Genomic DNA, 12321 nt, shown 5'->3' with positions numbered 1-12321 from the left:
GATAGATAGATAGATAGATAGAGATAGAAATAGATAGATCACTTTTCTGGCCAACTGTTTATATTTATCAAGAGGAGAATATGATGTAACCATCAACCTTAAGAGTGATTTTAAAAAGGTTGAAAATGCATTGTATTCAAATCCTGGTGCAGACTCTGACATATGTATTCTTTGGTCAGAGTACAGTACAGGCACGTTGTGTTAATTTAGAATAGTTTCCCAGGTTGGCAAGAAAAGGCTTGACCGCACTAGACACATTATGGCATACTAAAATGTGTTAATAGGATATGTGGAGCTCTATGAATATGTTTATCCTAAAGGCAGGCAGAAACTGTCATAAGAACCACACAAAACATATCAGGACTGATGTTGTTCTACAACACTAAGGTGCACGACGCTATGTCAGACTGCTACTGTATGTTAACATGCAGAGAGCTTCTTGTGTGTGCTAACACATATTTAGGTTGTGTAACATAGCTCAGAACATGGATTATAGGGACCGCTACATTGGCAGGTTTTCAGTAGCCACCCTGCACAGACAGACAGACAGACAGACTTGGGGGGGGGTCGCCACGAAGAGACTGGCTGTGCCGGAGGTGGCCCAGTCATTACTACTCGCATGCTTTTACTACCACTACGACGGGGTTGAACAGGCCTGAGAGGGTGGGGTTGGGGGGTTGGGGGGGGGGGGGGGAGGGGTTGGGGTGTTGGGAGTCTGGCAACAAGGACAATACAATACACAGTACAGCGATGACAAAACAATATATACAAATTAAATGACAGCTATTGTTTGTAAGAGAATATAACAACACGCCACAGGCATTCCAATCAATTCATCCATCAAACGATCACGACATCATGCAACTAAACGTGATATGTATAGAGAGATAAATATATAGATGTATTTTGAACATAGTGTGAAAGTTTTACAAACTAGGCTTGATCTCCGCGACGGGGGGCGCCCGAGGCCCAGTGACTGCCTGACTGCCTTCCTTGCCACCAGTCCGCCTACTCCTCCTGCTTCTCTCACTGCCGGAGGCCCTGTCCGTCGCCGCCGCCTTTGCCCTTACGGACGCGGCCCCGGCCTCAGCCCTCGAACCTCTACCAGACCTGGATGAGCGGGAGGGCTGGGAGGGCTGGGAGGGCTGGGAAGGCTGGGAGGGCTGGGAGGCGTCCGACAGCGAGGTGCTCCGGGAGGTGCTGTCCTCCTCCGACTGTTCTGTCTTTTTCTCCTCGTCTGACAGCCGGTCCACCAGCTTTAGCGTCTCCCCGCTAATCCCTTTAAAGTACTCGATGGTGCGCTTACAAACCTCGCTAGGGTTCTCCTGACTGTCCTTTCTGCCTGATGCCTCACCTGCGACACTGCTCACCTGATGCCTGTCCTTCAGTGGCAGCCTCGAGGGCAACTGTATGGCTGCTCTCTCTGGGTCCAGTGCCCTCGTAGGCCGGGATGAGACTCGAACGGATATAAGGGGGCTGGCTGTGGCAGCTGTGCTGCTCTTTTTAACATCCTTGATTGGGATTCTGGACCTGGGCTCTACTTTGGCTATGGCTGGCTCTGCTCTCTTCCTAACCTCAGCCTTCACTGCTTGTTTGGGTTTCTGTTTACCTATGGCTGTCCCCTGTGTGTGGAACGTCCACCCTGATGCTTTTACTGGGAGCCTCGACTTTGGCTGCTTCACTTCGCTTTCTTTAAGTGTTTCACTCTTCATCTGTTCAGCTTGACTACAACTGCTCCCTTCTGCCCTGTTGTCTGAATCCCTACAGCTTAGCGCTTCTATCCTGCTGGCTTTCTGAAGTGTGGGCTCAGATGATGACTGCAAATTAAACACCACACTGCCACACTGGATGTAGTTGGCCTGCACACTGGATGACTCCAGGTTGTTGTTGTTGTTGCTGTTCTCGGCAGGGTAACCTCTCCTCTCTCTATTGGTCTGGCTCCCTGCACACAGACCCTCTAAGCTGATGTACTCTGGCACTATCTGACCTTCTGACATGTCAACTTTAACTTCCGCTGGATCCCCCAAGTCTTTTTTCACAGTTATGGAGGCAGCGATGCCCATTTTAATGGGGGTACGTAATTTGGGATCGACCTTAGAGGCCGTGATCGTACACGAGGCCATCTCGGCTAAGGCGTCACCGGTCGGGGCGTCAGAACCGGTACAGCCAGTGCCATTGCCAGTCTGTGCAGGGCCGCACTTTGCTGCTGCTGGTGGTGGTGGTGATGTTGGTGTGCTGCTGTCTGTGGTGGTGTCTCTAAACTCTACTGTGCCCCTCTCCCCTGTTTTTTGAGAGGTAACTACACCCAGGATGTTGCCCCCTCTCCCCTTGTCCCCTGATTTAGGGTCAGAGGAATGCTCACCAATCTGGAAAAACTGAAGCCTCTCTTCAACAAAGTCCCGCTTGCTCATGTCAATAGCACCACTGCGCGTCATCTCAAACATCTTCCCCTCGTGGAAGGGGAAGGGGTTAGGCTCGCTAGTCGGCGTGCTCTCGTCAGTCGGCGTTCGAGCGGGGGTTGTGTCGGGTGTGGTGGCCTGTGACTTGTCTTCTACTGACAGGCCAAAGGGTTTGGGGTCTTCGTCTTTCGCTTTTGAGTCAAAGACGCCATCATTGTCATTCCCTTTGGATGACCAGGGGTCAAAATCGAGACCTTTTGTGGCAACAGTCTTAAACGTGGAGTTCAGCTCCTCTTCCAGCTGGTAGCCAAAGTAGTTATCTGCGAAAGTCTGTTGTCTTTCTGGGTGTCTTCCTTCAAGGGTGTAATCCTTTTCTTCTTCGCTGTTTTTTGCAGATGTGCTACTTTTTGTCTTTCCATTATCCCCTCCTTCCTCACATTTCTCTTCCTCTATCACCTCTAACTTAGACTGACTGAATGAGCGGTCAGTCATTTTGCCATCAGTGGAAAGGCTAGATGTTTTAGGGTCTTCACTCAGCCCATCATCCTCATCCTGAAGGTCATAACCATCTAAAGAGTCTATCTCTGTTGCATCTGTGTCATGGGAGAACTCGGCAGTGGTTGCTATGGAGCAGTCAGTGATCGACTGGTCATTGCCATTTTGATCAAAGTCCTCTTCTTCCTCCTTTAATAGGCCATTGATCCCCAAATCAATGGGATTGTCATTACCAGTTTTCTCTGATCTTTTGTTCTTTGGCTGTTTATCTGCCTCCTCTTTCATTTTGAACGTGTACTTTTTTACAGGGATGGGATGGAAGACAGACTCGTCATCGCTCGTGTCACTGTCATCGGCTCCAGGGGGGATGGGCGACGGTGGCTGGACTCTGATGATGGGCTCAGCGAGGAGGTGTCTATCGTGCTCCTCCTGGAGGTTTACTTCCATCATCTCCGTCTCCGCCTCAGAGGAGGCACAGGATCCCCTTTTCTCTGGGTCCGAATGCTCTGCCTCTAAAGGAGGAGGAGGGGGGAACTCTATATAAGCCACTCTCTTGTCCTTGGACTTCTGCTTCGATGAATCCTGCTTACTACTGGATGGCTCTAATGAAGATGGCCTGCTCTTTTCTTTTGGCGGACCTTTGAAGATGAATGTCTTCCCATCGTCTGACTCAGACTCCTCTGGGATGGGGCTCGGCATGCCGGACATAGAACCTATCAACGACTCTGGCGTTCTAGATGTCAGACTCACATCCTCTGAGCTGGGCGTCTCAGGGGTAACAGGACTCTTCCCAGAGCTGTCCATAAATGTCACCTGTTCTAGCGTGTCATCTTCAGGACTTCTGTGAGGCGACGGCGGCTGCTTTTGTTTAACTGTGTAAAACGCACCCTTGGTCTCGTGAATGGTCCTACTCTCGTGACTCACTATCTTTTTGTATGTTCCCAGTTGGCCGGCTGTTTCCTTCTCATACTGCTTGCCTACCTGAATGCTAACATAAACTGGTAAAGGTTTGATATCTTTATAGCCCTCCGTGATAACCACAGGGGTTACTTGATCTAAATACTCTATTTCATCGCCTTCTACACCATTACACACTACATTTGACATAGCATCTAATGAATCAGTGGATTTCCTTACCAATGTAGACCTATTGGTCTCTGAACCACTGTGTAACCGATTTCTAGCTACTGGAGTAGGTATTTGAGACCCTGCCCTATCACAGGGTTTAACAGAGGTATTTAATGAGGTGGATTGGCGGTTTTCTGTGAAATTTGATTGCACTCTAACAGGAATTTGTGATTCCGAGTTTTTTTTTAGACTGCCATTGCTCTTCGGACTTTCTCGGACCACAAGTTCTGTGTAAATTATTTTCTTGGTGGTCTCCTGCCTTTGTGAGTCACTATTATTGCCATCTTTCCTTGTCTCGTGCACTAAGTGAGATGTTTGGATGTTTGGTGATTGGATTTTATAGTTCTCATTTCCCTGGCCACTTTTGAACATGTTTTTGTCGTCCTGTTCTTTTCCATGTTTGGGAGAGAACTCACTATCTAGACCTCTCCTCTGGTTTCCCGGACTGTCCGGTGTTCTAGGCATATTTGAGCCAGCAAAAACTTGATACGCAGGTATGTTACTTTCTTGGAGTTTCCTGACCGGAGGATTTGAATTTTGACCCCACTGAGAAGCCATTTCTTGCTTCTGACCCTCTTGTTCAAACTTTAGCCTCACTGCACTGACTTTGGAAGATGACACTTGATAAGGTTTAGGGGTTTCACCTGTGCTTCCCTGCGATGTTCCATCGACCTGTTTTCTTCTGTCAGAATCATTATACTGCAGAAGAACTCTCCTCTCTGGGCTGCTAGGTAAGCTGGCACATTTCCTATCATTAGAGCCGAATCTGTCTCGAAGTCTTTCTCGGTTCGATTCTTCTCCGCTACCTGTGTACCTATACGCTGACCTCTCAGGGCTGCTGTGTGTAGAGCTGGGCCCTGATCGTGTTTCCCTGCAATCTGACCTGCGTGATTTCTTCTCAGGAGATGACAGCTCATCATTTAGTTTTTCTGTTTTTTCACGAAAGAACTGAGAAACCTCGCTAAGTTTTTCCTCTGCCTCTTTTACAGTCCTGTCAACTCTGTCTCCATACATGATTTGTTCTCTATTCTTAACCGGTGCGTCGTCTGACACACGCATCCAAACAGAGTGTTTTGGGCTGCCAGGCTCAGAGGAATACTGGAGAAGTGTCAGTTGGTCAAAGTTATCATCTACATTGGTCATTCTCCCAGATTTGTCAAATACATTTCTAGATGACCTGAAGACATATTCTGTCCTTGGCACACTGGGTCTACCCTCACTGTGACTGCTCCTGTCTGGCGAGTGAAAACGAGATCTATCCCTCAAGTACTCCTCTGTGTCAGAATGACACTGTTCAAGTTTCTCAGAGAGAAGCATTTTTTCTGCAAAGTTATAAGTTTCCCCCCTAAGTTCTGATGACTCATCTTCATTGTACTCTACAGATTGCTGGCTAAGTAGCCTCAGGGTTTTGTATGAGTCATCTGTCATGAGGTGGGCTGAACTAGGACGGCTGTCCTCTTCCTGTGACATGGGTGTGTTCATTCTACATGACTCAAGGTAACCTGGAAGTGATTCTTCCGGCTCCTCCTCTTCTTGCCTGTTTCCTGGGTAGTAGTACATTTCCTTCTCTGGTTGATTTTTAGTCTCTCTGATGATGACCTCTGTCGGTTCTGTTCTGTTGTTGCCCTTTTCTATGTGAACCTCAATTATTCTTTCTACCTTGGGTTTAGAGTTAATGTCCTCAAAGTCTCTCTGTGATGATTCCTCACAGGAAGATTTATGTTCAAATAGTCCAGCCAACTCTCTAGAAGGGTCCCTGCCTGACTGAAATGCTTTCATTATATCATGGACAGACATAGTTTCCTCACACCGTTCAGATGCCGGCTCTTTGCCTGGGGGTTTGTGGTACACCATCCTAGTGGTGGTGGTGATATGAGTCTCCTCCTTCACCCTCATCCCTTTTCCCATCGGATCATCATCGGGGCTAACTTTTAATTGATATGCTTTGCTTTGGTCCGACGTGGATGCGCTTGGACTCAGATGACATTTAGGTTCAGAATCATTGAATCTGACAGCACGAGCCTCCTCCATTGCAGGCTGTTTGCAGTCCTCTGGGGACTCGTAGCTCCTAATGACGTGGACTACCTCAGTCCTAGTCTCAGTGATCATTGGAGGAATGGAATGTCCTGGAATGTCCTGGAAAAGGGCCTTGGGCCCCATGCCTTCTGCACTTTGAGGGGCAGAGGGTGTCCTCTCACTCCTGGTCTCAAAGCCACTGTCTGAGAGGGGGCTCTTATCCTGCTCGTGTGAAATGTCATCAGGGGATTCCAGCACAGTGTCTGCTCCAAAAAGCACATCTGCTAGTTTACTGAGCTCCTTTTCTGAGGCTGAGGAGCGCATGTTAGGCATTGGAGGCATTTTGAGCTTGTGCTCCTGCACTGCTATTGCTGGCTTTAAGACACGTTTCTGTTTCTCCTCTCCTTCCCTCTTGCCCTCGTCTGCTTTATGCTTTGACTCAGCCATTTTGGAAAAGGAATTGCTACCGACATCATTTGTCAGGTAGTCAACCACTTTGGACAAATTAAAATCTCTGTCTGCTATTGGCTTTGTTATGATTTGAGGGACCACTGTCTCATATCTCGGCGGATAGCTCCAGTTGCTTGGCGGTTGCTCCACTGGTACTTTGGAGTATTGTATGTCATCCAGTGTGCTCCTGGACAGTGAAGCCCTGCCATCCTTGCCCTCATCTTTAGTCAGGATCTCACTAACTTTAACCAAATCTTGTTTCACTCTCTCTACTATCCTATATGGCTCCTCATCCTCCATCTTAGCCTCTTTGGGTGAATTAGACTGTAATCCTTTGTTCGCAATGGAATTCGGGTCTGTTTGTAAAATTGCTGACATCCGGATCAAGTCCTCTTTCATGTCGGCTACGTCCTTCAGTATCTCTTGACTGGATGACAGTGGCGAAGTGGTGGTTGATTTAAGGGCAGCAGGGGACATAAAATGTGGGGATTTGACAGGTGAAAGAGTCCTGGCTACGCAAGACTGCAACTGAGCACTTGCCTCAGCGGGAGGAGTTATCTTGCGAGGGGACAGAAGGGCAGCACCTGACTTTGACACCTCAGGGAGCTTCCTAAACTGTGGATCCGGCAGCACATTTATAACCGAGTACACGGGAACAGTCATTGTGCTGGATGTCACAACAGTGGTGCAGTTGGTTGGGGATCTCAGAGAGGGATAGAGGGAACTAGAGGCTGAGGATCTGATGGACTGGTAGGAAGAAGATGCAGAAGAGGACATGGACTTCAAGGTGCCATAACCGGCAGAGCAAGAGTTAAATGTTTTCTCAACCTCGTCAAAGGCTGCATTGACGCTTGTCGTCGCCGCATTAGTGGTCGCCTGTATTCTCTCTTGTAGACTGCTGCTGAGAAGGGAGTTGGGGGATAAGGAGCGGTAGTGAGTAGGGGACACAGTTCCATTGATCAAAGCAGCTGCACTAGGAGGAGGAGTGTTAGATTTAAGGGGTGAAGAGAGCGAGGCAAACAGGCTCCTAGTGGGGCTTGAGGCATCTGCAGGTGACCGGACAGAGAGACCCGGGACAGTTTTTATAGGCGAGGAAGATGTGGAACTGGAGCCCACCACAACGGATTTGTATGGCATGGATGAGCCGTATATGTTCAGGGAGGACTTGGGAGAGGTCGGCGGGGTCATGGCTATGGACGACCTCTCCAGAAGAGGACTCCCCCCACCAGCGGGTATAATAGGGGAAGTCCTGGCAGACAAGGCTGCCAGTCCTTTCACAGATACAGGATCCGGGGAGCTTCTCCCTGGCGAAGCCAGGGGATTGGGGTTCTGAACCGGGTACGGGGACTGCTGGACCACGGTTTTGATCGGGGAGGACATGGTCCGGTAGGAGCGTATGGGAGAGGCCATGTCACTGGCTGACTTGACGGAGTGGGCTGGTGATCCAGGGATGTTGGTCTTGATCGGGGAGGCGGAGGTGATGGACCAGACGGACTTCAGTGGAGAGGCAGAGGGCGTGTTGGATGACGAACTGGAGAGGGAGCCAAACCCAGACCTGGCTTGACCAGGGACGGCGACAGGAACAGCCGACCACGCCTGATAAGATCTCGTTGAAAAGACAGGTTTGTAAGGGTAGCCAGTAGGCTGTGTTCTCTGCGGGCTTCGATCAGGTGTTTCTTGAATAACAAGTCGATCCAAAAGTAATGAGGAACAAAACGTAAAAATTGAACAGAACAATAACGTGAAATAAAACCAGAGAAAAAACCAGAGAGAGAAAGGTGATTGAGTCAGTGACAGCATTAACCAGAATAGCAACAGTTGTATTATTGTTTACTTGAGAAACTTGAATTACTAAATAAGGATGGAATGGTAGTGGTGGTCTCAAATTGTTCATTAATGAAAAAGTACTGTAGTAGAATACCTAATAGCTAACAATGGAGCATGTGCAGGAACATAAAATGCTTTACATAATGGTGGAATGAATGATAAAACTATTACGCAAATATTCCATTGACTTTTGATGTGCTTTATCTGCCTCTTTTCTATAGTGCCTTTTAACAAAATGGTTGACACTATATAGACAGTAGACACTGTCTGTCTATACTTTCATTTGGTTCATTTTCAATGCCAGATATGACCCCACAAGTGTAGATCACTAATAAAGAAAAACACCACCTTGCTGGCCTTGAATTTAGAAAGAAATATGAGATTGCACTTTACAATGGAGGTACTATCAGCCAACCATGCCCATTCAGTTTCTATATCAATTTCAACATGAAAAGTACAGTATACACAAAATGTCAATCCATTGTCAATCCATTATCAAATAGGCATGGATGAATGAAAACAGAACTGATAGTCCCTCAATGTTTCTTATTGTTACAGCGCACTCAGTATAGTGGCAATATTGAATGCAACAAGCCAGTGTAGATATTGACAAATTGTGGTTCATAGGTAACTTAATGTAAAGTGCAACCCAATAGTACAATATGATATACACAGCTGAACACAATCACAAAGCCAATAAGAGTGAAATGGTCAATAAAGAATAAGGAAGACCCAAAAGAATGCTTTTATTCTACATGAGTTCATAACATTTTTCCAAATCATAAATGAACAAATGGATAATGCAATGCCAGTGTAAAACAACAATAAAGTTCAAACAGGAAGGAGATTTTCACAAAATGGGGTAGGGTGTGGGCAAAGCGTAAAACACACAATAAACCATTCAAATGGATCATTTGATGAATGATTGTGGATCATGGCATGTCAGCTGACAATGAATGACTGTGGATCATGTTGCTATGCTGTGGGTGTATGGAAAGTTTACTGCAAAACGGGACCACCTAACACTGAACTTCATTAAAGTACAGTCAACATATAATTTCAATTTGATGATTTCATGGAAGTAAAAATGGGAAACTCACTCAATGCAGGGTCAGTCAGATAGCTGTAGCGCTTACGCAAAGCTAAGGAGGCAAAGGTATGACGTCGGTCTGGCTTTTCAGTCTGCAACAAACAAAAAAAAGAACAAAAAGATGATTGAACATAAAAAATGGTATTCTAAAGGAACGGGTGTTATGTATAATCTTTTATGTTAAATTAGTAAATTCAGACACTACTGTGTCTGGGGATTTTGGGGTTGGTTGCAGTGCGTCAGTGCATGCTGTTAGTAGTACTGCACAGGGAGAGGCACTGTAGGTGACCGAACATACAGTCACCTCTGGAGACAATGCTTGACTCTAATTGATGGGAGGGAGTGTCACCTTGGATGGGTGGTGCATTTAATTATATAAATGGGCATCTATGCAAGCAATAGATGCTTTGCCTATCTACTCAAGTAAAATAGGCATAGAGAAAATCACACAAGGTAGGGGGGGGTTGGTCAACTCATTCTCTGCCAAAGACGACTCTGGGCGACTTGTTTTTCCAAAGCCCACACTGCCAAAGATGACATTGGACGATTTTTAGTTCTTACGCTAGATGGCGCTCTTTGCCAGTCACAGTTTCAGTTGGTGGATTCTTTATGTATTTACTCTGCCAGTGAATGAGCTAATTGTCTATTATTGGTGGGGGGGGGGGGGATTATTTGTCTATTATTGTAAACTATCGTTATTAGCATAAATGGACCGAAGGAAAATTAGTATTGTTTAGTGTGTTACAGTCAGGTTTAGGACATGGGTGGAGTAAAAGGAAACCCTAAAAGATTCTCAACAACATAGATGTGGCTGAAGGTTAAAGTTTTGTTATAGATTTCTTTAGGTACCATGGTCCCGTATGAACGTTCCTATGAGTCTATAAATACTATGGGAGACTTTGTGATTTTTCCGTTATGGGAAGGACGACAGAGATGGGGGGGAAGGAGAAAAGAAAACAAGCCGAGGCGTGGCACGGAGAAAGTCTCCGCAGGACTCAGGATGAGGACAATACTAAAGAAACCTTGTCGAGTAAAACAAAACCACCGGTTTGGCTCATGCACGCATCGCACAATGAGGTCACTTTTCAGCAATGACTAAAAGCCATGAGGAAGATCTGCCATGAAAAGCCTCAACTCAACAGTCACTGCGCCACAGAACAAAGGTCCTCGCGACAACGCGGTTAACTTGCTACGGCCCCTGAGACAAAGCCAGCGGAAAGGACGACAGAGAAGAAGCGGGTCCATGCGATGATGAAGAATCCATTTACCTCATCATCAGGATCAGACTCCATATCCTGAGGGTTTCCAAGATGCATCGTGGGAAGCGGAGAGAGATGACACAATGGACAGCAGGGGCGTTATAGTGGGGCGGGGTGGTGGAAACAAAACTTAGGGAATGACAATGGTGCAGCAAAGACAACAAAAGGCCTGGGAAAAAAGCTATGAGATTAATAAAACGGTAAAAAATAGAAGATAAAAAAAGAAAATCCAGCAAAGTAACAAAAGCAAACAACGACATATTACATTGTTTCTCGTGATCAATGAACACCACGTCAAAAGAAACAAAATAGAGAAGTGCATTTTTTTTCTTTTACATGATTCTCCTATGCCCATGGAGAGCCAAGCAATGTGTGACTGCATGTGTGCACGCTGTGGGGTCTCATGGCTGGCACAGGCTTGAACACCCATAAAAGACACAAGCTGCAGGCAGGCATTTCTAAACCAAATGAAGTTCTCAACACTTGTCCTTGGCATTAAAACATTATCTGCGTTCTATCCCTTCAATTTAATTTACATGAGGATGGTATGACATGGCCTACAGAGAATAAAGAGTTCAAATAAGTTGAGCCTACCTTCCTGTGAATTGGCAGTGTGATATTCAAATTGCATATGGCAGCCTGTGGAAGACCTTTACTGGTTTTCGGGTCTTTCAGGAAGGAGAGTCGACCACACGGGTCTTGGCTCATGTCCCTGATCTGTAGAAAACCAAACCATGATAATTAAATACATTTAGCCCAACAAAAACTCTCATGATCCATGTCCACAGCATTCGTTTACGGAAAATCTAAATCTGCAGATAATACTAAAATGCAGCGTATTGAATTTGGCTTCCGATATAATCTGCAATCTTTTGTAAATTATTCTGCATGAACCAAAATTAAATCCTTTTACTTCAGAATGAATGTCAAAGTGAAAAGTATAACCAAGATTACTGATTTTACGTTAGGTATTTGTTGCATTTATGTACGTAAAAAAAATCATCAGGCAGAAAATATCTTAAAATATATTTTCAGAGCCTGTATTTAATAAAAGAAAAACAGGAATGCCATGAGTCTGACATGCACAAATCTAGCCTGTTTAGTTTAGCGTGGCTCTGCCACGTGAGAATCAATCACTCTGGTGTTCCTGGTCTTAGGATACTGCAAGGACATCACTGATGATATGCATGTCAGCATGTTTAGAGGACGATCATTTCATTCCTGACATCATTCGATCAGTGACAAACATACTGTACATCAACAGGCACATAGTAGGTATGTAGTACAGCGGCTAGGTACAATTACTGAACAGCTGCAGGTTCAATTCCCTCCATAGTGTGTCTTGTCAAAGTTTCATTTGGCAAGTCATTTAAACACCTTACCTCCAATTTACTCATGATGAGAGTGCGTCAGCTACTGTAAATGTATACAACGTAAACAATGAAAAGTATACCTTCACATTGAAAGGAAGTCTGTTTTCTTTGAAGGAGAAGAAGTTGAAAACCAACTGCGTTCCTGTCTTGATCAGGGGGGACAGGTTTCCATAGCAATCCACATAGATAGGCTTGGTTTCAAGGACCTATGGAAAAACCCCAAAAGTGAATTTGGCATGACTTTCAATTAAAAAAAAAAAGGAAATAAGGAAGAGTACAGTACA

At 45.8% G+C, this 12321-nt stretch overlaps 1 protein-coding gene across 8 annotated transcripts in view; it reads right to left on the bottom strand.

Annotated features, from left to right (window-relative positions):
• Positions 1 to 12321, bottom strand: part of LOC310865933 (ankyrin-3-like) — a gene marked incomplete at its 5' end in the record, with an annotated part of 151013 nt that overhangs the window by 14973 nt on the left and 123719 nt on the right. For 7 of the 8 annotated variants that reach the window (XM_083775134.1, XM_083775137.1, XM_083775138.1 and 4 more), the window contains 4 exons: positions 9416 to 9497; positions 10674 to 10700; positions 11259 to 11381; positions 12118 to 12243. In XM_083775134.1, coding sequence (XP_083631260.1) covers positions 9416 to 9497; positions 10674 to 10700; positions 11259 to 11381; positions 12118 to 12243 — 358 coding nt within the window. Of the gene's footprint in view, positions 1 to 934; positions 8165 to 9415; positions 9498 to 10673; positions 10701 to 11258; positions 11382 to 12117; positions 12244 to 12321 lie in introns of all 8 variants that reach the window. The other variant, XM_083775133.1, reaches the window with a different exon arrangement.

Source organism: Protomyctophum parallelum (assembly GCF_964188405.1).
Source record: "Protomyctophum parallelum genome assembly, chromosome: 10".
In the NCBI taxonomy this organism is placed as follows: Eukaryota; Metazoa; Chordata; class Actinopteri; order Myctophiformes; family Myctophidae; genus Protomyctophum; species Protomyctophum parallelum.
This window is presented reverse-complemented; position numbering and strand designations above follow the sequence as displayed.